Source organism: Lissotriton vulgaris, chromosome 3_1, assembly GCF_964263255.1.
Source record: "Lissotriton vulgaris chromosome 3_1, aLisVul1.2, whole genome shotgun sequence".
Taxonomy (NCBI): Eukaryota; Metazoa; Chordata; class Amphibia; order Caudata; family Salamandridae; genus Lissotriton; species Lissotriton vulgaris.
This window is the reverse complement of record NC_141689.1, coordinates 1,920,524,121-1,920,551,418: the sequence shown is the minus strand read 5'-3', so window position 1 is coordinate 1,920,551,418 and position 27,298 is coordinate 1,920,524,121. Positions and strand designations below refer to the sequence as shown.

General features: G+C 43.3%; 1 protein-coding gene across 1 annotated transcript in view; it reads left to right on the top strand.

Moving 5' to 3' along the window:
• TMEM192 (transmembrane protein 192) overlaps positions 1–27,298 on the top strand; it is a 528,270-nt gene that overhangs the window by 254,772 nt on the left and 246,200 nt on the right. Inside the window, exon 4 of the mRNA XM_086962393.1 lies at positions 25,642–25,776. Within this exon, the coding sequence (XP_086818519.1) occupies positions 25,642–25,776 (135 nt within the window). The remainder of the gene's footprint in view (positions 1–25,641; positions 25,777–27,298) is intronic.

The following is a 27,298-nucleotide window of genomic DNA, read 5'->3' as shown; positions in this document are numbered from 1 at the left end:
CCACATCACTCCGCCCATTAGGAAATAACAAAAGGTCCCTCTGGTGCAAGCACCGTAGAATCCCTTGTAGCCCTCTCAGGACTCAAAAAAACTACTCGCCCACTCCCAATTGTGAGTGAAATTTTATCAGGTCGAGCTATTTTTAGCACCTACTAGTCCCATTTTGTGAGTGAACTTAAACTGGAAAGGAACAGGTGTTCTTTTCATTCAGAAAGTGAATGAGCAATAAAGATGCCATTAAATCTTGTTTTTATCTTGACACATTTGCTATCTGTTCAAGGAAAGAGGTCAAATGTCAATTAGTCTTTTTACTAATTGCTACTTTCTTTTTTCTTACTACAGTTAGAGGTTTTTGTCAAGTGAGCTGTCTGAAGATGTCATTTTTTTTGCTCTAACACATAAGATTTAAATAATTTGCCTCTAAATGAATATTGCAAATATTTCAAAATATTTCAAGAATTACAAATGTATATTTGTTTTGTAATTAGGAAGTGTGACGCAAAGAGTTAAGTTGGAGCAAATCAAATCAAAAAACATTACTTGGTGATGTGCAAATTCCCCATATTTGCAGAAATTTTATTTCCAAACTTTATTGTTTGTACACTATATAGTTTTATCATTAAAACCGCATGTCAGTGGGAAATAGTGTGGCCATTTCAATGTAAAATCTGCTGATTCCAAATGACCATGTGCTACCACATCATGTTTTAATTATGTATTTATTAAAAGTGATAGCTTTTAAAAATGATATGAGAAACATTCCTGCCCCCGCCCTGATGACAATGCTATTATTGAACTAACAGGCAAGTCAGTGGCCATGTGTCCTAGATTTGTATTATATCAGGTGCAAATGTTTAGTCTATTAAATCAAACAAAATAGTTTTTTTGTACAGCAGACATGCTGAACTCACATATGTGAAGATACTCTCATATGTGATAATAAAGAAAATGGCGGCTCAACAAATTAAAATATTTTCCTACAATCACATCATTTGAAACCAGTTCATGTGTCAAGAGCATTACAATTAGGTCTAGGAGATTATTTAAATTCCTGGACCTGCAGGTCTAGTAACATTTTTATGATTTTTTCGAGGCCTGCCTCTCTAGTGTCGGCCAGTGGCGGCTGCATTTAAAGGGTTAAGAAATGGCTTACCCTGTATTATTCCAAAGTAGGTTGTCATCCAGTTCTGGTCCTATTTACACGAATCTCTGCAAGGTTAGTTATGCTGTGGTGCCTAGTCTGTTTGGATGTCAGCGTTGTCACCAATAAACTACTTCTACAAGAGTAAACAATATTCAGAGTATTAAATGCAGCTCCCATACTTAGACCAGGCTGCAGTTCGCACACATTGGTGCATCGAAAAGTCAGTTTGACACACACCATGTTGAATACAAATGACAATCGGGGAATCCTGGTTCCCAGGCAGAAAGCAGAGCCTGGTCTCGTATGCGACTGCTTTATTTTTAACATATTCTTGACAATGCTGAAATAAAACAGCGGGATTTACTTAAACGGCGAAATTTACTGTGGCTGAAGAGGCAGAGCAATACTGACATTGTACAGATTCATATTACAATTGGATAGGAAGTGACAGTGACGCTAATTTTTTAAAAAGCTAAGCTCTGTGTGGTCCTCCATTTGTATAAGTGTCAGTGATCGTGGTCTGTTAACTTGCCATGAACATAATGAACGTGCGTATACAATAATTATCTAGCTAACAAAACATATTACAGAGAGCCGCGCAGGACGTGTCCATGAACTCACAGCTACAGCACAATAAGAATATCCAGAAGGGGGCGCTCTCGTGATGCCAGCAGCCTTCGCCAATGGCAAAAGAAGTACGATCTTGTATTACCTTGGGAATCATTGGGTCTCCCAGGTAGTGCACGAGCCAACGCGAAAATCGGTGCTGTAGGGTGACGTTGTTATAAATAAATCTTGCAATCGCAGTAGGGTTACAGGTGGCCCCGGTCTTGGCTGTATACACAAGTGACCGTGCTATGTCAATAGTTTACCTTTTGGAAATGTTAAGATGGGGAGGAAAAGTGGAGTGACTGTTTTATATCAAGAGCTTACATTTTGTGAACTGTGAGGTGGAGAGGAGAAGGAAAGAAAATACAGTTTCAGCCGAGTCAGTGCACGTGTGTTTTTCACTATTGCATCCCGGTCTTTTCTTTTCACTCGCCCCCCACTGGTCAGTTGGAGCTGCTGGTCAAAGGTGGGGTCATCCGATATTCATTTTTGGGGACCGTCACCCGCACTTATTTTAAATCATCGTTCTTCCGACTCCAGAACAAGAGAGAGCGATGCAAATAAAATGGGGTAGGAGTAGAAGGGTGACTGAAAAATATTTAAAGATAAAGAGATTAAAAGAACCTCCCAGAGTGAGCCAGCGGTGCAGGCAGTGCTCGGTGATGCAGTAGCAGCCGGTAGTTTAAGCAGAAGGGGGGGGGGGGGGGGCGGATGGGCCACACGCACATACATACTCAACACCCCCCCCCCCCATCTACATCCACACTCAAACCCATACATTCAAGCAGGCACACATACACCTACCAGTCACAAGCTTATACACAGGCACACACCCAGTCACAGCACACACGCAGGACTTTTAAGTGAGATAAAAAACTGGGGGTCTCTTAAAGGGGTGTGGCCAATGTAATTAAGGGCGTGGCTTAAAAACACTTAAGCTAAATATCTGTGCTTTGAATAGTGTGCCGCCCGACTTGTATTTTGCTGTTTCTGTCATTGCATCCAGATGTATGATACAACAAGTAACCTACCTGCAACAAGTCAGGACTATTGGCTTTGTCAATGATTGTTAGTTACCAGGGCCCAAGTCCTAAAAAAAGAAGTGGGGGACGCTGGCGTCACAACAGAAAGTGACGTCACGATAGATGGCTTGCACTCAGTTGCAGTTTAAAGTTATCGAGCTCCTGGTAAAATAAGTGGGGGGACGCTGTCCACCTGCGTGGTATCCCGACTTGAGCCCTGTTAGGTACATAAGATAAATAAGCAGCAACTGTGGCTTGTATATAATATTGAAAAAGCTTCCACGTTAAGCCCTGGTGACACCACAACGATGTTGCTGCTCCTGAGTTTCACAAAGAGAATGGTAATCCAGAGAGAAAATGACTCTCTTAAAAGGATGTCCCTTGCCCTACAACGCTCACCTGGCATGACGAAATTCTGTAACTTCTCTCCTAGTGAGAAGTGAGCAGTGTGAGCACACGCCCTTCGATGTGCCTGCTGTCACTGTAGTCCGGGAAAACAAGCATTGGAAATGCAATAGGGCTCGCATTAGGAACGTTTGAGCTATTGGTCTTATAAATGAAATTTTTCTTATTTATGTATTATTTTTTAAAATAGCTACTTTAATAGCTTTGTCATTTACAATGCCAATAGTTATAACTTTCACAAATATGACACCTATAGCATTTGTAATGCAACATGCTTTGTATTTACGTGACTTAGATGTATTGATATTACAAATAACAATGGCTTTTAATTTTTTTAAATAATTAATACTTGAATAATTTATTTAATTTGTAATGGCAATAGCTTAAACTTTTGTAAATAACTTTTGTGAAGATTATGTTCAGTGTTTTTTATTGTGACGAAAATCCAAGAACAGAAGTGAAATTTTTACATCTTTTTGTGATTTGTAATAAAGGATGAAAGCTTGAAAACAGTTTGAAACATTGAAAGAACATATTTGAACCAGTGATGCTGTGTTTGCGCTGAGTGATGCTGTGGTTGCGCTGAGTGATGCTGTGGTTGCGCTGAGTGATGCTGTGGTTGCGCTGAGTGATGCTGTGGTTGCGCTGAGTGGTGTGTGCATCGGTGGAGCATAGTGGGTGCATTGGTGGAGCTGTGTGGTGGGTGCATTGGTGGAGCTTAGTTGGAGCATCGGTGGAGCTGTGTGGTGGGTGCATCGGTGGAGCTGTGTGGCGGGTGCATCGGTGGAGCTGTGTGGTGGAGCTGTGTGGTGGGTGCATCGGTGGAGCTGTGTGGTGGGTGCATCGGTGGAGCTTTGTCGGTGGAGCTGTGTGGTGGCTGCATCGGTGGAGCTGTGTGGTGGGTGCATCGGTGGAGCTGTGGAGCTGTGTGGTGGGTGCATCGGAGGAGCATCGGAGGAGCTGTGTGGTGGGTGCATCGGTGGAGCAGTGTCGGTTGAGCTGTGTAGTGTGTGCATCGGTGGCGCTGTGTCGGTTGAGCTGTGTGGTGTGTGCATCGGTGGCGCTGGGTGCATCGGTGGAGCTGTGTAGGTGGAGCTGTGTGGTGGGTGCATTGGTGGAGCTCGGTGGTGGGTGCATCAGTGGAGCTGTGTGGTGGGTGCATCAGTTGGGCTGTGTGGTGGGTGCATCGGTGGAGCTGGGTGGTGGGTGCATCGGTGGAGCTTAGTGGGTGCATTGGTGGAGCTGTGTGGTGGGTGCATCGGTGGAGCTTAGTTGGTGCATCGGTGGAGCTGTGTGGTGGGTGCATCGGTAGAGCTGTGTGGTGGGTGCATCGGTAGAGCTGTGTGGTGGGTGCCTCGGCGGAGCTGTGTGGTGGGTGCCTCGGCGGAGCTGTGTGGTGGGTGCATTGGTAGAGCTGTGTGGTGGGTGCATTGGTAGAGCTGTATGGTGGGTGCCTCGGCGGAGCTGTGTGGTGGGTGCATCGGTAAAGCTGCGTGGTGGGTGCATCAGTGGAGCTCTGTGGTGGGTGCATCAGTGGAGCTCTGTGGTGGGGGCATAGGTGGAGCTCTGTGGTGGGTGCATCGGTGGAGCTCTGTGGTGGGGGCATAGGTGGAGCTCTGTGGTGGGTGCATCGGTGGAGCTCTGTGGTGGGTGCATCGGTGGAGCTCTGTGGTGGGGGCATCGGTGGAGCTGTGTCGGTGGAGCTGTGTGGTGGGTGCCTCGGTGGAGCTGTGTGGTGGGTGCCTCGGTGGAGCTGTGTGGTGGGTGCATCGGTTGCATCCCACACTCATTGTTTCAAGATAAAAGTATGCAACTTGCCACCATGCTTGAAATGAACGCAGAAAGAAAGCTTACTAGTTAGAAAGTATTAGGCAGAAATAGGGTTCGCAGTAGGTCTCACATTTGTTAAAGTTAGAGCTGTTGGCTTAGACAATGACAATGTTTCTTACTTTTTGTTTTTTTAATGTGGAGTCATTATATTTGCATAGCGCCATTTATATTTCCTACTGCATTTAGCCATATACATTTTTTACTTTATGTTTTGAAAAAAAATGAAGCTGAAACTTGTTTATTTCCAAATTTATCCAAGCAATCCATGCACAGTCATACTGGGATGTTTGATGGGTTTTGGCACTATAAGTAGCTGTCCGTAACATAATGAAAACTATTCCTAACAAAACATTTGCATTGTAATACAAACACACGTGGATGTCAAAACCTATTTAAGCTTCTTTAGAAAAACACTACGGGCAGATTTACAAGTCTCTTGCGCCACTTTTGCGTCACTTTTAACATCGGAAAAGTGACGCAAAAGTGGCGCAAGGGGCTTGTAAATCTGCCCCTATGCCTTTTTTCACCCCCACCCCACATGCCATCCTTCAAATCAAGCATTATGAATAATAAAAAAATACAAATTTGACATTGTTTTTCATATTTTAAAATACACATAGCCTGATAATTAACTCTCTGTGCCTATCTGTTAAAATCAGTAAAACAGAAGAGCTTTCATTACTTTGTTGGCGTGACTGAACAGCCTGGTAGACGCTATGCAGAACATATCAGAAGGAATTACGCACACTATTATTGAAACAGGAATTGAACCTTGTTCAGGTAGGCAACATCAAAGCCACGGCTCTATTTTCAAATTAAAAGAATCTTGAGCAATGTACATATCTGTTTCGATAAACATGACTGTAGCTTTGAGAGAGATAAGAATGAAAAACTCCCGAAAGTGTCTGCTTTGCCACGGGTGAACACATTCCACCTGATAAGGTAAGTCTGTTAGCTAAGAAACCCTCTGCACAGATTACTCTCAACTTCAGGCGAAAGGCTGCAAATCTAGTAAGGGAGGTCAGTGTGTTAACGCGCCATATTCAGACTGTTTGTGAATTGCAGGTGGCTCATATGACATGGAGACTTCTCAGGTGCTTAATGCACCTGCAGCAGAGATCTGAGTACCAGCGGCAGGTTACAAATAAGAATTCTATTAAGGAAGCACACAAGGTTAATGAGACTGCGGCTTAGACTTGAATTCTGTAGCTCACGTGTTCTACCTAGAACAAGCTAGCTCACTAGGCAACAGTCAAAGAAATCTGTATGTAGCCTATAGGCCACAGTTTAGAAGTGCAGTGTGACAGCTCAGAAAACTGTTTAGACACATGCATGTCATCTTCAAACCACTTTTTAAAACTGAAAGAGATAGCTGATAGGGTTCACCAACCAGCCACACATATTTTTGCATAAACTGCAGGCTGTACAACAGAATTCTAGGTAGAAGATGAGAAAGGCTCGCGCACCAGTACCCGAAGGTTCAGGGTTTTACTTTCAGTTATACACCTCAAAGGGTTAATGCAGCTTCAGTGGATATCTCTTCGTCATCTACTGGTTAAAAGACTCGTAAGACAACTCAGTGGGTTAAAGCACATGTCGTAAAGATCTGCATGTATCCTGCAAGTGACAGCATCCAATACAATAATGCAAACATGAGCGCCATGCCTTTGGCCAACGAAAGCACACACTGAGAGGTGAGAGAGCGTTTGGTTTGTGGCTTGCACAATTTCACTTGTCAGAGATGTATAATACTGGACATCTAAATTTAAAGTAGTAAAGAATGCCGGGGTTGACAATTTAAGATCACTTCTTTGGAGTCAGGATGCACAGATTGATTTTTATGCATTCTATCGCTGTGAGCAGATTATGCAGTGACGGAGGCATTTTTGAGCTGCCAAGCACAGACCTGAAAGCCACTGTTGCCCAGAAACTAAGAATTGGAAAATCGGTTGCCACTAGGTACTGCGTGTCACGTATGTGTATAGAAAGCGCCACATCAGCCACTTCCAAGCTCTGTACACACACATGAATTATAACCCAGCGTCTTGGAACTCACCTTCTCAAAGCCTTCTAAAAGACAAAAGAGGTTCATTGAATTTGAGCCGGTGGTCGGCAGATCTCACCCACAGTGCAAACCCTGCTAAACTAAGCCACTGTGTAACAGAGGTGTCTGCCAGGGCACCTTGCTCACTGCCTGCCACCGACTCACGTCAGGTTGTTACGTGCTATAGGACACCTCATTATTGCACTGCACTTATTATGCTTTGCACTGTCATTTTGTCAACTTATGTTGACAAAAATGCCCTGCTGTCGGCGGTCGAAGTACATAAAGACCAGTATAAAAACAGTGACTGAGAAGAGCAGCATCCCATGAGTGGTGTGTGCAGTGGCTGCCAACATTGAGCAAAAAATAAAGTGAAAGCGTGCAGTAAATAACATGCCCTCGGCATTGCTGTGGTGGGGAGGGGGGTGGGGAGGGGTGTTGGGGGCGGGGAGAGGCAAGAAGGGAAGAATAGGGGAGAGTAAGGGTGACGAGACGCACGGGGAACAGCAGCCTTTGATGTGCCGGCCGGCCGTGGGCAGTGAATAATTAGGGGAGGAGAAATGCCAGATCGCACGCTGGGGTAAGCTTGTGGAGGGAGGCTGGTGGCTTTGATGCTGTGCACGCGCTTTTTCACGTGCACAGCATCAAATCGCCCGTTTAGTTAAGCTCTGGATAAGCTCCAATATGTCTCGACATCTGCAATGCTTGCGCATTGGCAGAGTTCGAGCCCTACAAAGGAACGCCTGTGCCACGGTGCCAAAAAGAGCATTGTTCAACTTCAGTGCACTGTATGCTCTCCATTCTTTGGCATTTATTGGAACTGGCGAAGAAAGGGTTGTTTACAGGAATAATGAGTTTGACTGCTGTAATGAGGTATTTAGAGGACTTTAATAGACAGAAAGAGAAAAACATCTGCGATGCCAGTTTAGTGAGGGGGATGCCATGGTTAATGTGTTGTGAGGCTGTATCTGACAAGGGCTAACAATGAAACTACACTTTGACATTTGTATGTATTTTGACAATGAACTCTCATGCAAAACTCAAATCCAAAAGGTTACATCTGCCTGTTTTGGCAAACTAAAGATGATTAAAAAAATCTCCCCCTATCTGTCTTGGGACTCGATGAGGACTGTTGTGCACGCCTTCATCACTTCACACCTGGACTATTCCAACAGTCTTTACGTAGGGGCGCCTGCATACCTACGCCACCGACTGCAGATTGTCCAAAACGCGGCGGCAAGACTGATTTGTCATGTCCCCTATCGGCATTCCATTTCCCCGTACCAGAAGAACTTACATTGGCTCCAGATCTCTCATCGTATACAGTTCAAAGCCCTGGTCCTGGCCTTCAGAGCACTCAGTGGTTATGGGCCAGGTTATCTCCGAGACAGATTGAAGCAGGTTCAAATAGTTCGCTCCCTTAGATCCAACCGCCTCCGTCTCCTACTACCTCCCCGCTTTCATCGTACTAGAAGAGGAGGTAGAGCTTTTGCAGTGGTCACTGCTAAGCTGTGGAACTCCCTACCGCTTGGCCTCAGACTCACCGAATCAGAACCCCTTTTCAGGTCCAAATTGAAAACATACCTGTTCTCCTGCTACTAGTTGCCTTGATCACTGCAGTTCCTGTCCTCAGCGCCCGGACAACCCCGGTGAGGGTAGCCGCGCGCTTTACCAAATTCCATAATAATAATAATATTAATAATTGCTTGGTTAGACAAAGTGAAAACCAAGAACATAAATGCATATCAGGGTCCTTAAGGTGATCAGCAATATCATGGTACAGGGCCCATGCCACGCTAGAAGCGGACATGACGTTTTGGAGGTGAGCTCAGCTCCCAAACCACTGGAGATGCTAAGGCTGCACACACTCTTGTGGGATATAATGACTAAAAGCTAGTTGGGAGAGCTCCATGGTTTCCCGATTTTGCAGGCAACTGTTTTTTGTCCATATCACTAGAACATGTGTCTCTAACCATAGGATAGCATTTCAGAATTGTAGCCATTTACCTCTCACTTCAACACTGCATCATACAGCACAAGCAATGGCACTCATCAGGATAATCCGAAGTGCATTTGAGATGTAAATATTAGTAGAGCTGTGTACACCAGGGACGTCCTAAACAGTGCTACTAACCCGGCCTAGTAGCCTGGAAGACCTTTGCTACATACCAAGCATGGAAGTGCACCATCTCCTCTTCTCGTAGGCCATTTCATTCTGCTCTTCACTGTTTACATATGTTTTGCAGTGCCTCCAGGGCAAATGGAGTAAACCAAGTAGAGGGTGTAATTTTCACTGATATTGTCTGCTCCATTAATCTCTATCCTCCCTCTACTGAAGCATGTACAGATAGGCATCTCAGAAACATTAGCCACCCCATTGCTTACCATTGCTGTTTGATGTGAGTTTTAGCAATGTTTGCAATTTGTTCCCTATTGAGTGTTGCAGTCACAACTTCTTCCCAGTCTATCATATGTCGGTGGTGGTGTGTGGAGACATCTTGGTTGATGTTTGTAAGACACTATAATGCACTCATTATCAAAACTAGGGTGCATGTTTCTGGAGCACACTTGCTGTTTTTTTTTGCAACATTCTGTGATGAACTTTTGCGTTCTTCGGGAGCCAGTATTGCTTTTTTGCATGGGTAGATGCTAATTTGTATATGGAAATGCGATCTGCTTTGAATTTTGAAAGTGAGAATAGATTTCACTGCTCTGTCTTTCAAAACGCAAACTATGTTTGCTATGGGAGGGCGGGAGTCGTGAGAGTCCCGCTCTGTCAAAGCAAACAGCAGTATACCGGGGGGAGCCACCCCTAGACACTGCAGGAGCCGGTCGTAGTAGTTTCCAGGGCCCTTGAGGGCACCAGGTGGAGGGCCACGCAGTCTGCCTCCCGTAATACACAAATTCCCAGGGGTGGTGATTCCCGGAGTTTGAGGGGGGTCGTTGAGGCCCACATACCTGCGATTTTGTAGGGGGGTTGGATGCAAAAGTGGTGCAAGGGGGTTGTAAATCTGGTACACAGTGTTTTGTTTTACTTTCCTTTCTGTCATGTAGAGGATCCAGGGTAAATAGAACAGTTTAACCCTACCCCCAAACGGTTTTCTGCCTGTTACTATAGTAACAGTTCATGGAACGCTTACGTGAGCACAGAGGTTAGAAGTTCACCACACTATGTTGCTAATGGCGTTGTACTTTTTATTCTTTTAATTGGATCCGTAATTTGTAGCTATACACTCTGGTAAAGATCTGGTGAAGAGCTAGCCTCAGAATTATACTTCAAATTATAAATATCAATTCTATTGTGGACTGCTATCCCCACAAAAAAGTTTTTTTTAATTAACTTTTATTAAAACAAGAACTAACTGGAAATATAACTAAATGATAACACAATAAATAACTAGAACTATAACTTTAACAAAACAATATAACAAACAACATATAATATGGAGTCCAATAGAAGTACTGTAGTTAATCTGCAAAACAAAAAAGAAAATTAGCGTTTAAAATTAGATGGATATGCCTAAATGAGGTCACACAAGTCAAAGTAACACTTGACAATATTTTCTATATTTTTAATGTGTGCAGTGTACCTAATAGATTTCACTTATCCTATAGGCTTGCATTCAAACTGTGTCTGTATAGAAGTTCCTACTGCGTCATATTTATATTACAGATGAACATGTCTTTAAAATGATTCACAGATGAGACAGAATTAGGTGAGAGATGAAGTCATTATGCAGGACAACATTTTTTAGGGCTTATTTACAAAACTCTTGTGCCACTTTTGTGTTACTTTTCTCATGTTGAAAGTGGCGCAAAAGTGGCGCAAGGGGTTTGTAAATAAGCTCTTTTATTTCTAATGCATTTAATTGGAGGTATTGTATATCTAGGCCGCTCTGCTTACCTTGTGTGAACACTGTGGCCAACAGAGTTCACAACTTAAACTCCGCTTTGGTTGGTTACTTGCCGGATATGAAGACTGCTTTCAAGAAGAGACCCCAATAAAGAGTACTGGTGAGGAACTGCAAGTATGCGGAAGGACTTGCAGACTAAGAATCCGGTCAACTTTGGAAGGGAAGAGTTAAGGATATTGAGAGAGGTTCCTTCTGTTTCATGAGAAGGCCCATGTACCAGTGGAGCAACACCGTCAACCTCTACTGCACAACCTAATATTCGCCCCCAATTTGGAACCCTTTAAGATAAAAAGTAAGAAGGTTGGGAGCTTTGTATGCCATCCTAATACCTAATCATCCATTAGTTATACAGAGATCCACCCTGTATCAGACTCATCCGTACAAGTGTTAAATGGACATTATCTGACACCAAAAACCCCTCGAAGAAATTATATATGTTATTTTTTAACTTCGTCGACTACTCATATTGAGAGTATTTACCTTAACGTTGTCCGTTAAAAATTTGTGAATCTGCATGGCTTCAGACAACTGGTTCATGCCATATTTGAGACATCGGTGTAATCCGCTGGAACAGTAGGATATACTTTTCTTCAACCTCAGCACTTTGCTGCTGATTTATGTGGCATTCTGCAAACTGAAAAAAGAGTTAAAGATGTATATGTTGTACATATGTCGAAGATTAATTTAAATGTGCATAAAACATTTGTTCTCAATAGGATTGGGGATGAAAAGCAATCATCAGAGGTTATATTTGGCAAGCAATATAGGAAATAGCATTGCATTATACAAATGTTAGGCCGAGATGGGTCACTAACTTCATTTACAAACTCCTGGCCTTGATCTGATAGAACCCTTTTAAAAGCACAGTTATCTGTCTGCAAACACATGAAATACACAAATGCTTATCTCCGAATGCTTTTCAATCATGAAATGTTAAAGTCAAAGCTGATAACTCCATTAGGTCCATTGCAATTTTCAGCTGATAGTATATGGAGAGCAGTGTGTGGATCTGGTATGTCGAGTGGTTGACCACCATCTGGTATAGTGCATGAGCAGGAATAAACAGCTTGTGGCGACCAGGACGTCCCATGGTTGAGATATCTGTATAATGAGATAGAACAGGGGCCAAATCAAGTTTAAGGTTATTAAAAAACTTGGAGAGCGTGCTAAAATACAACATTGGCTAATCGATTACATGTGCAGTGTATGGGGAGGAAGTAGCACGTGGCACACTACTTTCAAAAAGTTAAAGGCGGCAGGATTAAGTGATTTGTCCAGCAACATCGCCTACCAAGGCAGGATATTGGAGGTATAAGAGCTGGAAACCGTGCTAAAATACAGCATTGCCGAAAACATTACTTTTGCAATGCATGGGGTACGTGACGCACTACTTACACGAGAAAAACTACATCGCATTAAGTTGAACAGCATGTAGCACACTGCTGCGGGAATGGCCCGTGGCGCTTGGAAAATTAAAGAAACGTGGCAGGAGTAAGAGATTTGCACAGAACAAAGGATAGCAAATCAAGTTTAACGTTATTAAAAAACATGGAGAGCGTGCTAAAATACAACCTAGACCAATCAATTACATGTGCAGTGCATGGGGAGGAAGTAGCATGTGGGGCACTATTTTAAAAAATTGAAGGCGGCAGAATTAAGTGATTTGCCTAGAAACATCGCCTACCAAGGTAAGATATTGGAGGTATAGCAGCTGGAAACCGTGCTAAAATACACTATTGCCGAAAACATTACTTTTGCAATGCATGGGGCCTGTAACTCACTACTTACACGAGAACAACTACTTCGCATTAACTTGAACAGTACGTAGCACTCTGATGCGGGAATGGCCACGTGGCGCTTGGCAAATTAAAGAAACGTGGCAGGATTAACTGATTTGCACAGAACAAAGGATAAGACATCAAGTTTACCGTTATTAAAAACATGGAGAGCGTGCTAAAATACAACATTGGCCAATCAATTACAGGTGCACTGCATGGTGAGGAAGCAGCATGTGGCGCTCTACTTACAAAATTGAAGGCGGCAGGATTAAGTGATTTGCTCAGAAACAAAAGTTACGAAGTCAACTTTAACGATATAAAAAGTAGGAAAGTGTGCTTAAAAACAACATTGTCAAATCAAACAAAAATTTGCATGTAAGCGGTATTTAAAGATCATTCAGAAGAATTCATTTAATTATTCTTAGAAAAAAGTGCTCACCTACGAAGAAGTGGATAGGAACATTATCAATGACTGTGACTGCGGAATACGAAAAGTTCGAGAAGGTTGGCAGGTTATAAATGCTTTGCAGAAGGATGATTGGCTGAGCATGGTGTCACTGGGTGTGAGAGCTGTGATTGGGCATGTTGTAATTGAGCATGCGCAAATAAAATGAAACACGTTAGGGTGCATGTCCAGACGGTGGAACGTATTGTGCGCATACATAATATTAACACGGATGCGCTACCACAAACGTGCATACGCAAAGTGAAGGCAACTCCTAGGTGGTAAATACACAGATGGACTACGGATGACGATAGAACACCGGCTCCCACAGGGGGCGGGGAGCCGGTGGGACAGTGGGTGAATTGAAGACCCTCGCACAGTCCCCAACGATGATCGTCAGAATACATTTTTTAAAAAGGATGTCCCCAGGGAATGGGGTCCCCGGAGCCTTGAAGTGGCTTCAGTAGGGGGGCTATGCAGCCCTCCGCCACAAAATATAAATATATAATTAGCCATGCCCCGTGGGTGGGAACCTCGGTGCCTGGAATTGATCACGGGAGGTGGGGCCACCTTCCCATAAAGAAAAATGTATACGGATTCTCCGCTTATTGTCATAGTACCATAAGCGCAGCCTTCCGATCACGTGCTGAATGCTAATTGGCTGTCAAGTGCTTGTTAACATTCAAAACTTGAAACTGTTGGCAACCATTTTATGCCTCGGTAAAAGGGAGAGTGAAGAAGCGTGTGAAATGTGAGTTTAAAACGTGAAAAGGGGGAGGGTAGACACACCCTGACCCTCTAGGTCTGCTCAGGTGGTTCCACAAGGACCCCCTGGGCCCCAATTATTATTATTATTTTTTGGTAAAATCGCGCGTTGCGCTTATGATCTGCGCATTCTAGCGATATTAAAAAAAAAAGAGAGACGTGGGCTTCCGCGCGTCTTTGGTAATTTGCATTCTTTCGACTGTTTAGAGGTGATGCAGCAGTGCTGGATCCAGGATCCACGCCTGAGTAAGAAAAAGTAATAATAACACTATTTACCTGCTTAGTGAATTTCCTTTCATAGGTTGACATTGACTGGTTTCAGTTGCAAATTCTTCTAAGTGTGCAGTTTTCTAACTTAAAAATATTCACCTTAAATCATCCGAACAACGAATTCCGATTTATTCATTTGTTATCAGGAGAGAAACCAGTGCTGCATCTTTTAGCCCAGCACTGACCATGAAAAGTAGTTCCAAGCATACTTACAAGTAACTTGTATTTCCTTCCATAGGAATCCCATTCCTATAAAAAGAAAATAACACATTTAGATTTGTGGGTCAGGCTCAAGGGGATGGGGTCAAGGGCCCAAAAAAAATAAAAAGGAGGTCCACACAATGTAATGTAATTAAAAAATTAAATATCTAAAAATAAACAGTTTTAAAAAAAATTGTAAATCAGTATCAAAAAAATAAATATAAAAATAAATATATTTAAAAATTGTCATTTACAAAACCTTTAAAATTCACAGAAAAAAACATAGGTTTCAGACATGTTATAGTTAGGAATTAGCATTTAAAACACCTTAGAAATTCACTGAAAAAAAAACAGGTTTCAGGGGTGTTATAGTTAGTTGGACAGTTCACTCTTACAAAACCATTGAAATTCCACCATTATAGTTAGTTGTACTAACTATAACTCACGTGCCCGCAATCCACTGCTGATGATGTCACATATTACATAATTCATGACAAGGATCTCAAATGACATCACTGATGACATCATCCATGTGACAAACTGACACACCTCATCATACAGTAGCATAACCATTCAACGCTCATTATAAAATATGAAGTACCGTATTTGAAACCATTGACACACCAGTACAAGTTTCTAAAAAACCCTCAGTGATTCCTAGATCTACACAAACATCGAAACACTTGCCTAGTGATTCACTCATACACGCTAACAAAGATCAATAGAACACTATAAAATATACTTCTACACCTACATCAGCATTACACACCAGCACATATCCTATTCACTTATGCAGACATCCTACTCACTTATGCAAATAATTGATCATACTTATATTTACTAAGCTACACACTTATACAAACACCACTTTATTTATTCATATAGATAGTAACTCATACTTTTTTTGTATTTTTTATGGGGAGAAACAAAAAACAGGGAATTATAAACGACTCAACTTGAGCAAAAAAAAAACAGGAAAAAAATTAGGGTTTCTTCGGGCACTTGTGGTTATCACCAGCAATGTTGATGAGGGTAATACTCTTCTCACCATAAGTAATGGTTTTGCCACAATATATGCAAATGATTTTGAAACCACCAAACTTAGTTTGTATATTTGGAACCATCTGACTTGCTTCTGGACCCGATGGAGTGGGTTCTTTGGTTGTTGAGGTGCTGGCAGACGATTGTGGAAGGTTTCTGCACAGTTCTCTCACCTCTGCTGCAGAATAATTATTGGGGTGCAATCGTTGCATGTGCCGAATCATTGTATGATTTCCAGATGAATATTTTTTTGCAGGGTTCCCCCGGATAGTACAGCGCCACAGATGAGACAAGTCACCTTTGCAGCGTTTACCTTCTTTGCACCCCTTGGGATATAAAAAAAAAACTCCCATATAAAGTGCTCCTTAGGTTTATAGGGGGCTTTGTCTTCAGGCAGGAAATGCCTTGTCTGCCTTCTCTCCTCCTCCTCCTCCTCCTCTTCTTCTTGACCACAAATGTGATGTTGTGGTGGTCCTTCTGGTGGTGGTGGTGGTGCAGATGCTCCAGCTGCTGCTGCTACTGTAGCCATTTTAAAGTTCAAAATATTAGTCAGAGATCTCCAAACAGGTCTTCCTCAGTCAAAGGACAAAGTCAGAATAAGGAAAAAAGATGGGTGCTTTCATCATTAAAAAACCAAAAGTGTTCTGAACCAATGAAAAGTGTTATTTTCAGGTCACATGACCTGACGCGCTTACGCTACGCACCCCGGGGGGCGCCCGGGGGCGCGTAACGTAAGCGCATTAAGGCGCACCCTGGGGCGCTTACGTAGCGTGATCGTATGTGCTCCGGCGCTTCCGGGTGCGCTTACGCCGTGCGTCATAACACGCATCACGCGGCTACGCGATACGTCACGATGATGTTTTCGTTCGCGGCAATAGCGCAAACGGGGCGCTCACCAGTACGCGAACCGGTGCGCGGCAAAACTGCGCTTACCGGTAAGCGCATCGGTATGAACCCCGGGAGTGCTCCGGGGCCAAAAAATAAAAAAAACATAAAAAAATAGTATTATATAAATATACAATATAGGATTCATTAAAAAAATATTACATTTCATAGCTAAATACATTTGCTATTAAAAAACCTTTGAAAATCACAGAAAAAACCATAGGTTTCACACCAGTTATAGTTAGGAATTAGCATTTAAAAAACCTATGAAATTCACTGAAAAAAACATATGTTTCACACCAGTTATAGTTAGGAATTAGCATGTAAAAAACCTATTAAATTCACTGAAAAAACCATAGGTTTCACACCAGTTATAGTTTACTGACATAAAACCATTGAAATTCCCACGTTATAGTTAGTTGGGCTCACTATAACTTGCGCGCCTGCAATGCACTGCTGATGATGTCACATATTACATCACTCATGACATGGTCAGTGACATCACTCATGATGAACCATCCAGTGAATGTGTGTCTTTCTGTAAAATAAATATGTTTTATATATGTATTTGTAAAGGTCGATGGAAGAATACATTTTTAAATAAGTGTCTAAATGGATGTTTTAAAAAAAAATGTGCATTGCGGGTGCGCAAAATATAGTTAGTACAACTAACTATATAGGAGCAATTTCAATGGTTTTGTATGAGTGAAATGTCCAGCTAACTATAACACCCCTAAAACTTATAGTTTTTTGAGTGAATTTCAAATGTTTTTTAAAAGCTAATTCCTAACTATATAAGGCCTGAAACCTATGTTTTTTCAGTGAATTTCAAAGGTTTTTTTTAATGCTAATTCCTAACTATATAAGGCCTGAAACCTCTGGTTTTTTCAGTGAATTTGCAAGTTTTTTTAATGCTAATTCCTAACTATATAAGGCCTGAAACCTATGTTTTTTTCAGTGAATTCGCAAGGTGTTTTAAATGCTAATTCTATTAGCAGATAACGTTTAAATATGTTAATATCCTTGTGGGACCACCTGAGCAGCCCTAGGGGGGCAGGTTGTTTCTACCCTGCCCCAACACTTTCAAACTCACATAATCTTCAACCTACACCCACTGCTCTCTATCTATTACCATACTAACTCTCCACAAAACCTCTATCTAAACCCAAAGGTGAAAAAGTCACCACTCAATATTGCACTTAACCAACATCTCAACACTCAAACTTGTTATTTAAATGTATTTTTTTATTTGTCTTTTTAGACCATCGTCCACACACGGTGCGCGAACCCCGCGATTTAAAAAACAAAAATAATAATTTTTCGATCTTCGGGGTCCTATAGAGACCACATGACAAAACCTAGGAGGGGTCAGGAATCTCTACTCTGCCCCCTTTTCAAGTACTAGCCTTCTGTTTACAGCTACCTTCTGCCACAAAAACAAGATGGCGGACAGCACTTCCTCATCTCGACTGACTGGAATGTTGACAGACGTCCAAAAGCCAATCAGAATTCCGCCTGCGCGCGCTAGAGTCCGTGCACAGTGCAAGGACCGTGCATGAACCGTGTGCGGAGGGTGTCCCGCCCATAGATATATAATTTAGGAAAATTCAATTTTCTCAACAACTACTGGAGCGATTTTCACCAAATATAAAAAAGGCACTACTGCATACCAGTCCCTACCATTTTGCCAAGTTTGGTGTAATTCCATTCAGCCGTTCGGGCTGTAGCCGTGTCTAAAGGTCCTATGGAAAATTGCATTGGGCTACATTTCACATTCAATTTTGCAAAAACTACTGGAGGGATTTTACACCAAACATAGCAAAGGCACATCTCCATTCCAGTCCCTACCATTTTGCCAAGTTTGGTGTAATTCCATTCAGCCGTTCGGCCGTTCGGGCTGTAGCCGTATCTAAAGTTTCCTATGGAAATTAACATGGGAAAAACACGTTTTGGGACCACCCTTTTTTCTCGGCCTCCGCTTGACGAGTCCCCCCGAAACTTTCAGGGAATGTTCAAAGCATGAGTGATGTAATATGTGACGTCATCAGCAGTGCATTGCGGGCGTGCGAGGTATAGTTAGCTGAAGTAACTATAACTGGGGAATTTCATTGGTTTTATATGAGTAAAATGTCCAGTTAACTATAACATGTGTCAAACCTATGGTTTTTTCAGTGAATATATATATATATATATATATATATATATATATATATATATATATATATATATATATATATATATATATATATATATATATATATATATATATATGAATATGAAATCCTGTATCGCTTAATGCCAATGGCATCACAATTCCACTGCTCCGGAAAAACGAACAAGTCAGACCCAAGATCTCGTGCAAAATTAAGTGTTCTTTATTTTCATCAAATAACACCCAAGCTGTCCTGCATATATATATATATATCATGTGAACAAGCCTCTCTCGAGGTGAAACGCGTCATGGCGGAATTGCAGGCTTTAATTTTGGCACGTAATAAACTGCACTAAGAAACTGCACCTACTTTGTGGTCTCGCATTTCTTCGTTGTTCTGCGCGGAAGGCAGATTGGACTACGACGATCTTTTGGAACATATATATATATATATATATATATAATGGTTTATATTCTGGGGGGGGTTGCACCTGGCACCTTACGTAAGCCATTTTCTGCCCCAGGGACCTCATCAGCAGGGGCCCGTTGTATTTTTTGGGGGGGTTAGGGGGCACATGATCATATACCGGGCTGTTTCGGAGATGGGGCAATAAAGCCTCCCTCCCTAACCGTTTTTATCCCAGGGTCACCATCCACCGGCGCATAACATCTTTTTTAGGGGAGTTGGCTGCCCCTTCTTGAGCCTTTAGAGGACCCAGGGACTCCATCCCCCAGGGCCGCCAAAGTAAGTTAAACGGAGGGGGGAGTCACGCATCCCTCCTCCTTGAGCCTTTAATGGCCCTGGGGACCTCATTCCATGGAGCTTGCTCACATACTGTGTCCTGGGGAACCCACCTGCGGGCCACAGCTTTTCCCTGCCTGCTTGCTGGGAGCAGACTTTGGATCTGTTTCCCTGCCTGCACAGAAACGGGCTGGAAAACAGATCAAAATATTGCTCCACTTTAACAACAACAAAAAGAGGCCCTGGGAATGGATCCCCAGGGCCTTAAGAGACTCGGGGAGGGATCTGCGCAGCCCCCACCCTTTTTTGTAAATGTTGGCCCCGGGAAATGGGTCCCCAGAGCCTATAGTGGGTTGGGGTGGCCCCCGATCCCCTCCCCTTTAACCCCTTCCCCGCTCATGATGGAACCACGCCGTCATGAGCCACGGGCGGCGTGTGCTCATGACGGCGTGGTTCCGTCATGCTGCAGCCGCTATGCCCATGCGGCACTGATTCCCTGCCTGTGCGGGCGAATTAGTTAGTGGGGAGGGTTGTGACGGAACAACACAGTCATGAGCACAGCTCGCCTGTGGCTCATGACAGCGTGGTTCCGTCACGAGCATGGCGGCGCCGCGCTTCTCCCCCTCCACCCCCCCGAGCGCCACAGCAGAATTACAGCCGCAACCAAGGGGTCAAATTAAAAAAGTCTATTGGAGATGGGGTCCCAGGGCCATGCCCTTATGGCCAACCCCTGCGGAGCATGGCCAAAGGCTGAGTGAAGCATGGGGTTGGCTGCCCTTGGGGGGTTGGAGGGAGGGTTGGACACAGGGCCTGTCAACAGGCCAAGCACTGTGGCCAACTGTGCACAGCCAAAGTCTGTGTGCAGCGACCAACCCTCGTCCTGGGCGACCAAAGGTCCTGCCAAGTGTGGGATTGGCTGCCTTTAGTGAGTTGGCCACAAGGACTGGCTGCTTGGGCTGTGCACAGCATGGGCTTGGCTACATGCTCAGGCCAGGCCCTGCAGCCAACTCCCAGTCGTGCACAGCTAAAGACCGTGCTGAGCAGGGGGGGTTGGATTTACGTATGGTACTTAAATATTTTTTTATATTTTTTTAAATCACCGAAAAAAACAAAGGTTAAAGTAACATTATAGTTAGGTGAAATGTTCAGTAACAAGTTAATATTTTAAACTCTAGAAAACACTGATATTCACCAGTCATAGTCATAGTTGTCTTGAGTAACTATAACTCGTGTCCTAAGTTAACTAGAACTCGCTCCCTCGCCATGCACTGCTTATTACCCCATGTTTTACATTTCTCATGACAGCTTATATGACATCACTTGTATTATTTGCAGTTAAATTGTTAATAAGAAATCTGTGCTTGGGAAGAGCGTGAGTTAGTTACCTTAGGGCCCGAGTTATAGTTACTTGTTATAACTATAACTTTAAATGGTGAATTTCAATGGTTTTTAGTTTAAAACATTGTTACCCAACATTTCACTTAACTATTATGTTACTTTAACCTTTCTTTTTTTCTGTGATTGTATGTATATCTATTCATGTATCTATACACACACACACACACTCACACACACTCACACACACACAAACACACACGTACAAACACACACACACCCCTCCTACCTTACTTAGACTTTCCATGCAAGGTGACTGTATGTATTGTAAAAGCACCCAAAAATAAAATGTGTGGTAAATGCAGTCATGGTAAAAGCTGTGTAGTAAAGGCTCTGCATGGTTAAGGCTGCGTTGTAAAGGATGGTTCAACTAGTTGACTAGTTGACTTCACTTAAGAGTGTCTCTGTACTAGGTATCTTTGATTGGCCGAGGGTCTCATTTGTTGCTCTTCTTTTATGCCACTGTGCTATGTACCTGGGCATAGTGCCACGTGAGGATGGCATCCCATTTGACTTTCTAAAGAGTTTTCTGCTTTTGTCCAAAATAGTAGAGCATCTCCGTCTGCCTGCTTCCCCCTTGTGTGCTTCTGGTAGCCTTCATCAGTGCAGCCACTTGGTGGCCTCTGCTTCTGTAGGTGGTGTCCCTGGTAGTGTCCTATGTGGCAGTGGTTGGCTCTTGCTGTCTTCCCGGAAACCTTGTAGCAAGTATCGTTGTTCTTGTGCTGTATGTTGGGGGATTAGTATGTCAGGGGCATGTAGGTAGGTACTGGGACTAAAGGTCCATGATCTAGTTTTCTCATAATGCTTCTGTAACCTGTTTACGCCTCAGATGCATTCGCATACACTTCTGTCTAGGCTTTCTGATGTGTTGTCCCTTATTAGGCAGCGCAGCAGGTTTCTAAAATGATTGCAATTCGTTGGGTGGCATCAAGCTCACAGGTTCATTGGAGAGAAGTTCTCTTTGCTTGGGGTTGTTGTGGAATGCTCTGGGTATGTGCGGGGTTTCCAGAGCGTGCTGGTGCGCCGGTGATAAAGTTTGGATTGTGTTCACATGTGGCATCCTACCTTTGCAATGAATCAGAGCATGTGCCTCTTATTTGAAAGCGGGGGTCTCTCTGGCGGTAGAGATGTTCCTTTCTGGTACACTTGACTTATCTGATGTAGTAACTATTACCTTTTTTGAATTGGCAGTTCATCATTCATGATCCAGGGACCTACAGTAGTTGAAGTAGTAAGGTTGTAGCTGTTTGCACAGGTGTTAGTTTGTAGTTAGGGTTATTGTGATGTTCAGAAGAGAGGTGACAATTGGGAATAGAACATATTGTGATTATTGTATGGAGATCACATGAACAACAATGTCTAATTAATTGGTGGTTGCAGATTAGGCCGTTGTCTGCCCCTTACTGTTTTTTCCCCAACTTTTTCGAACATCAGGCGTCTCATATTGTTTCTGGTGGCTCTTGTACTGTCAGCCCTTCTGTACCCTGCGCGTGGAGCTTTAGTGTCAGATTTTGCATTCATATTTTTGCAGCTTCCTTAGGACGGTTTGTGTATTGTGTAAATGGAATGTTAGCTTAGCACTCAACTGCTGTCCTGATATTTGGTTTTCTGTGCCAAGTCAAGTCAAAAGTCAGTCATCTGCGCATATCTGTGGGAAAGGGTGTGTGATTTGTGTGTGAATACAGTTTGTTGCCAGTAGTGCTGTGTTGTGCGGATATTGGCAGCTGCAGTTTGCCTTTTGTTTTTGCATTCTGAACGTATCTGGTCATGTTAATGTGTTAGTGCTTATAAATACTTTTGTCGGGATTTGTGTCCATCTTTAACACATATATTCTGGGTGTGTTTTTGCGCCTATAACCAGGGAACTTTGATGTGTATTTGTGAATCTCACAGGCGCTTTGTAAATAATTTGTCCTCTAGCTTTTGGGCTTGGGATACTGTTTGGCGAAGATAATCTTTATCATTACTGAATAGCCTCTGATCTATACTTCTCTGATATTTTTCCTATTTCTGATTCTTGATTGTTAATAATGATGGATGGGGTAGGAGGGATTGGCACAGTCTGCTGCAGGCCTACCCTGTCTGGGATCCCCTGGTGTTTTTATCCATATGATTTGATTTTGATCTTATGACTGCCAAACGAACATCTACCTGCCTTAGTAGACCATTACTCAGAGTTGAGGTACTGGACACCTCCTTGAGGAACTTTTCCACCCCACACAATGGGAACCCATCGCCCCCCTAAATACCCTGCCCCGTGGGATCACAAATCGTGTCACAATTTTGCGTCCATTGTTCAGTGCTCCTTTGTGCGCTCTCTTGTTTTATATTATGCAAACACCCACAGATGTACATAGAGAGCAGGACTGTTGTTTCTGTACAGGGATCAACCTGGCCCGATTGCCAGGCTGCCCTTCCCAGCAAAAACAGTGGAAAAATCATGAAAAGCCAGTTAACTCAATTCATTCAAGAAAACAATATACTAGATCCCTCCCAGTTTGGCTTCGGCCCAGGACATAGTACGGAGACAGCCTTGATCAAGGCCACTGAGGAGATCAGTGCAGTGATGGATAAAAGAGGTGTCTGGAAAAACTAGGGGTAAAGGACCATGCTCTTTCTTCAATTTCATCTTTTCTGCAGAATAGAAGACAGACGGTGTCCCTGGATAAGTTTAAAGCAACTCCATATGTACTTCCATGTGGGGTCCTGCAGGGTTCGTCCCTGAGCCCACAATTATTCAACATTTATTAGTCGGATTTGGCTCCGTTAATCCAACACTTTGGTTTCAACTTAACATCTTATGCCGATGACCCTCAGATTGTGATCGCGGCTCATAAAAATCAAGCCTCCCCTGCTATGCAGTTTCAGAACTGCATGAGGGAAATCAATAGTTGGATGGGAAGACACTGCCTCAAATTGATTTCAGATAAAGCAGAAGTAGTGATCTTTGGCAACCTTCATTCAAGATGGGATGGACTATGGTGGCCGGCCGAAATGAGCGAGCCTCCAAAATCAGTAAAAAAGGCAAAGACCCTCAGGGACAGCAAACCAATGCCGCAGTTTTGGCTACATCTTATGTGATAAGGAAACTGAAGATCTTACCCTATATTCCCACAGATTCCAGGAGGACGGTGGTAACTATATTAATACTATCAAAACTAGACTATTGTAAAGGCCTTTATCTCGAATTACAGAAACAACTTCTGAAAAAACTTAAGATGCTGCAAAATGCAGCTGCCAGGCTTATATTAAACTTACCAAAATATCAGTCCGTTGCGGAAGACTTTAGGAAACTTCATTGGTAGCCAGTGGCTAAATGTATTAAGTTCAAAGCACTGTGCCTGGCCTATAAAGCACTGAACAATTTTGGACCTGCATCTCTGAAAAACCTTTTCCCCTTGTACCCCCCTTGCAGACAGCTAAGGTATACTAATGCCAAATTGATGTCACTACCAAGGATTCGAACCTCGAGTTGGAGAGGTCGAAGCATAGGCCATGGCTCAGCTAAACTGTGGAATACGCTCCTGGTGAATATAAGAGCTGCCAATTCCCTAGCCTCCTTTAGAAAAGAATTGAAAACCTGGTTATTTGTAAATTAAACCTATTACCTCCTTCCTTTAGGGCTTACGGTCAGCTTTAGTGCCAAGACACCCCCGGGTAATCGTGTGCTTTATAAGTTATATTAGCATAACATAACAAAAGTACAGTGTGTTTCTCTCTGTTTTTTACCAGGCTTCACTTCTACATGATATAATTGGCAAAAACTTACCATCGAATAATTGTGTAGTAGGTGTGTTAAGGGTTGATTGTCCTGTGGTTGTTTTCTAGTGTGGAATGCATACAACTTATTATGGTGCATATGAACGTATTGTGGGATAATATATGCAGAGGTTATACTGTAATTTAATGTTTATTGTATTTATTTCACCAAATCAAAGTAGAGATTGAGGACTAGAGAAGCTAATCCATATCCCCAGGATTATATGTAATGATCAAATAGGACTACCTATAATTACAGGGGGAGGGGGACTCAAAGAAGTACGCTAGCTGGCAAACCTGTTGGTTTGTTCATGAAGCCCTCACCCACGCTCGTTCCGGGCACCGCAGAAGGACGATAGGTCCAAGGAGGATCTAGACCGGGAATACCGGTCTCTTTCTCTGCCAGGTGACCCAAGGAAGCTTTTGACAGCAAACAGCCTGTCAAAACCAGAGGGAATCCCCCTCTTACATGTAATCGCACCTTAGAGAGTGCGACACATAAATCAACAACACAAACACTATAATTTAGTTTTTTTGCACTTTATACACATACTCACTTGGTCCTGAGGAAAGCCAATTTTAAATTTAATAAGGCCTGGCTGAAACATGTAGACCACACAAGACGCAGGAGGTCATAATTCGCACTCCACCGCGTCTAACTGCCTTTTTATTGCTAACAGAGGCCCAGTCATTAAACTTATTTATTTACCCTCGGGTACTGGGACCTACTGTATAGCTTTTAACTTCACTTTCTCACTCACGACACTGCACACTCAGCGAATATACCAGCTTTGCAGTAATCTGGCGTCGAAGCACACCCGGGACACATTCGGTGTCACTGTGGTGGGCCCGATGATGAAGCATGCCACCAACCAGGTTGGTGGGTGAGGGCTTCATGAACAAACCAACAGGTCTGCCAGCTAGCGTACTTCTTTGAGTCCCCCTCCCGCTGTAATTATAGCTAGTCCTATTTGATCATTACATATTGTATTTATTTGGCAATATTTGCGTTTCTCTATTATTTGTAACCTTTCTTTCTGTCTTTCCTTCTGCCTTTCTGTTTTGTTAACCTGTTTCCATTCCTCTCACTTGTTTGTATTTACAGTCGAGCTTACCGTTGACTGAGTATCAGAGGACGTGTGTCCAACAGTACATACATGGTGCTCGCTCCGCATATTTTTTTCTGGCTGCTGTTGTCATACATGTATTGAATATAACGTTTTTTTTCTCGTGGTTCCAGGGAACGCGGCGCTGCTGCTGCTGTTGTCCATGCAGCTGTCCTTCGCGCAGGGGCGCCCCCTGTACATCTACCTTATCCTGGGAGTGCTGGGCCTGGAGCTGCTGGCCACCCTGCTCTGTCTCTCCGTGTACACAGGTGAGCCTGCGCCATTGTCTCCTCGTCTGGTGTCACCTGCACACAATGCCCGCCAAACCCTATTGTTACTCTGCAAGTGGAGCGTGGCTCAGCCCCTGGAGGTGGGGAGAGGGGGAGAACTGAGAGGGGGGGGGGCAGGTGGGTTGTTATGGTATGAGAATGGGGTTACTGTGCAGCCACTTTGAATGGAAATGTAAGGTTAGGACGCAATGCCCTAACGCAAAAAGGTGGCCTCTCAGAATATGATGAGGTGAGGGGGCTCTTAGCGTTCCATTGATGTAACAGATACATAATCATTGGCCTTGGGCTGAATGGGGCTCCATGAAGCGTTGGGGGCCCTCTGGACTGCAGAGACCTGCGTTACGCCCCTGGCAGGGCGGTTTCCGCTCCTCGCTCACCGGCTGGAGCAAGTGTACACTCGACAGGAAATATTTTACTGCGAGACACATATCACGTCCGTGTTTGCTCGGAACTCTAAACACATTTTACTGCCCTACGAGGCTGGAGGGAACCGAGGCTGTGCTGTGTGGTTGAGTTTTATCGACGAGGTTAATTAATGAGCGTTATTCGTTGCTTTGAAGCAGCACAGGGGAACTGGCCTCTTCTGGACGCAGGTTGTAAACAGACCTCAAATATTTGCAGGGATATATAGAATGTCAACTCTTAAAATGCTCCCCCGTCTGCCTTCCGTCGTCGCCTGCCCGATAGCCTTTATGGGCTCTTCGTTATCTGAGGACAAGGTCGCGTCATTTCCCCTTTTATTCTTCGTAGGGTTAGTGTGTGCTCTGCTAATTGGCCGTGGCCCCATGTTGCCATCATTTTTCACACTACTGAGGTGCCCTGGCAGTTTCAAGGGTGGTCAGTTTGATTGTTTATTTATTTTTGTTATAGCTCAAACATGACTCTCCTAACTGTGTACAAATGATTCCATTGGAAACAATGGGGTGTTACATCCAGAAAAGCAGGGTGTATGTGGGCTCTGATTTCGTAGATATTGTGCAGGTGCAGAGGGTTGTGGTGTTCTGGAGCTATTGAGTGCTAGAATGAATGGTATGTCAGAAAGACAATGACGTCATTTTCGAGGCACATTCTCCACCATAAATGGTTGTTTTACTCTTTGATATGGGCGGAAGGCTGCCCTATACTACCCGAGATTTTAACTTTTTTCTTTTTTCCGTTAGATTATTGTAAAAATAGTGTATTGTAACGATTTTAAGTAATTGAACAATAAAGCTAAATTCAATTACTACCCGAGTCGGGGACCATCCCTTTCTTTGTGAATTAAACCGGTATTTATAAATGTTTCTATTCTGTGAACTGGGACTGAAAGCTTGGGAGATTACGATGGGTGACTACTTGTTGACTTATGACGAGCGAAGTTTTATGTGCCATAGACTACTTTAGACTCTACTCTGACTTTTTCATGGAGCCAAGACAGCCCAGAAGAGGTGGGAAATCAAGACTGGTGCCAACCTATTTCCACACCCACCAGCCAGTTCCCTGTCACTCACCTATGTTTTTG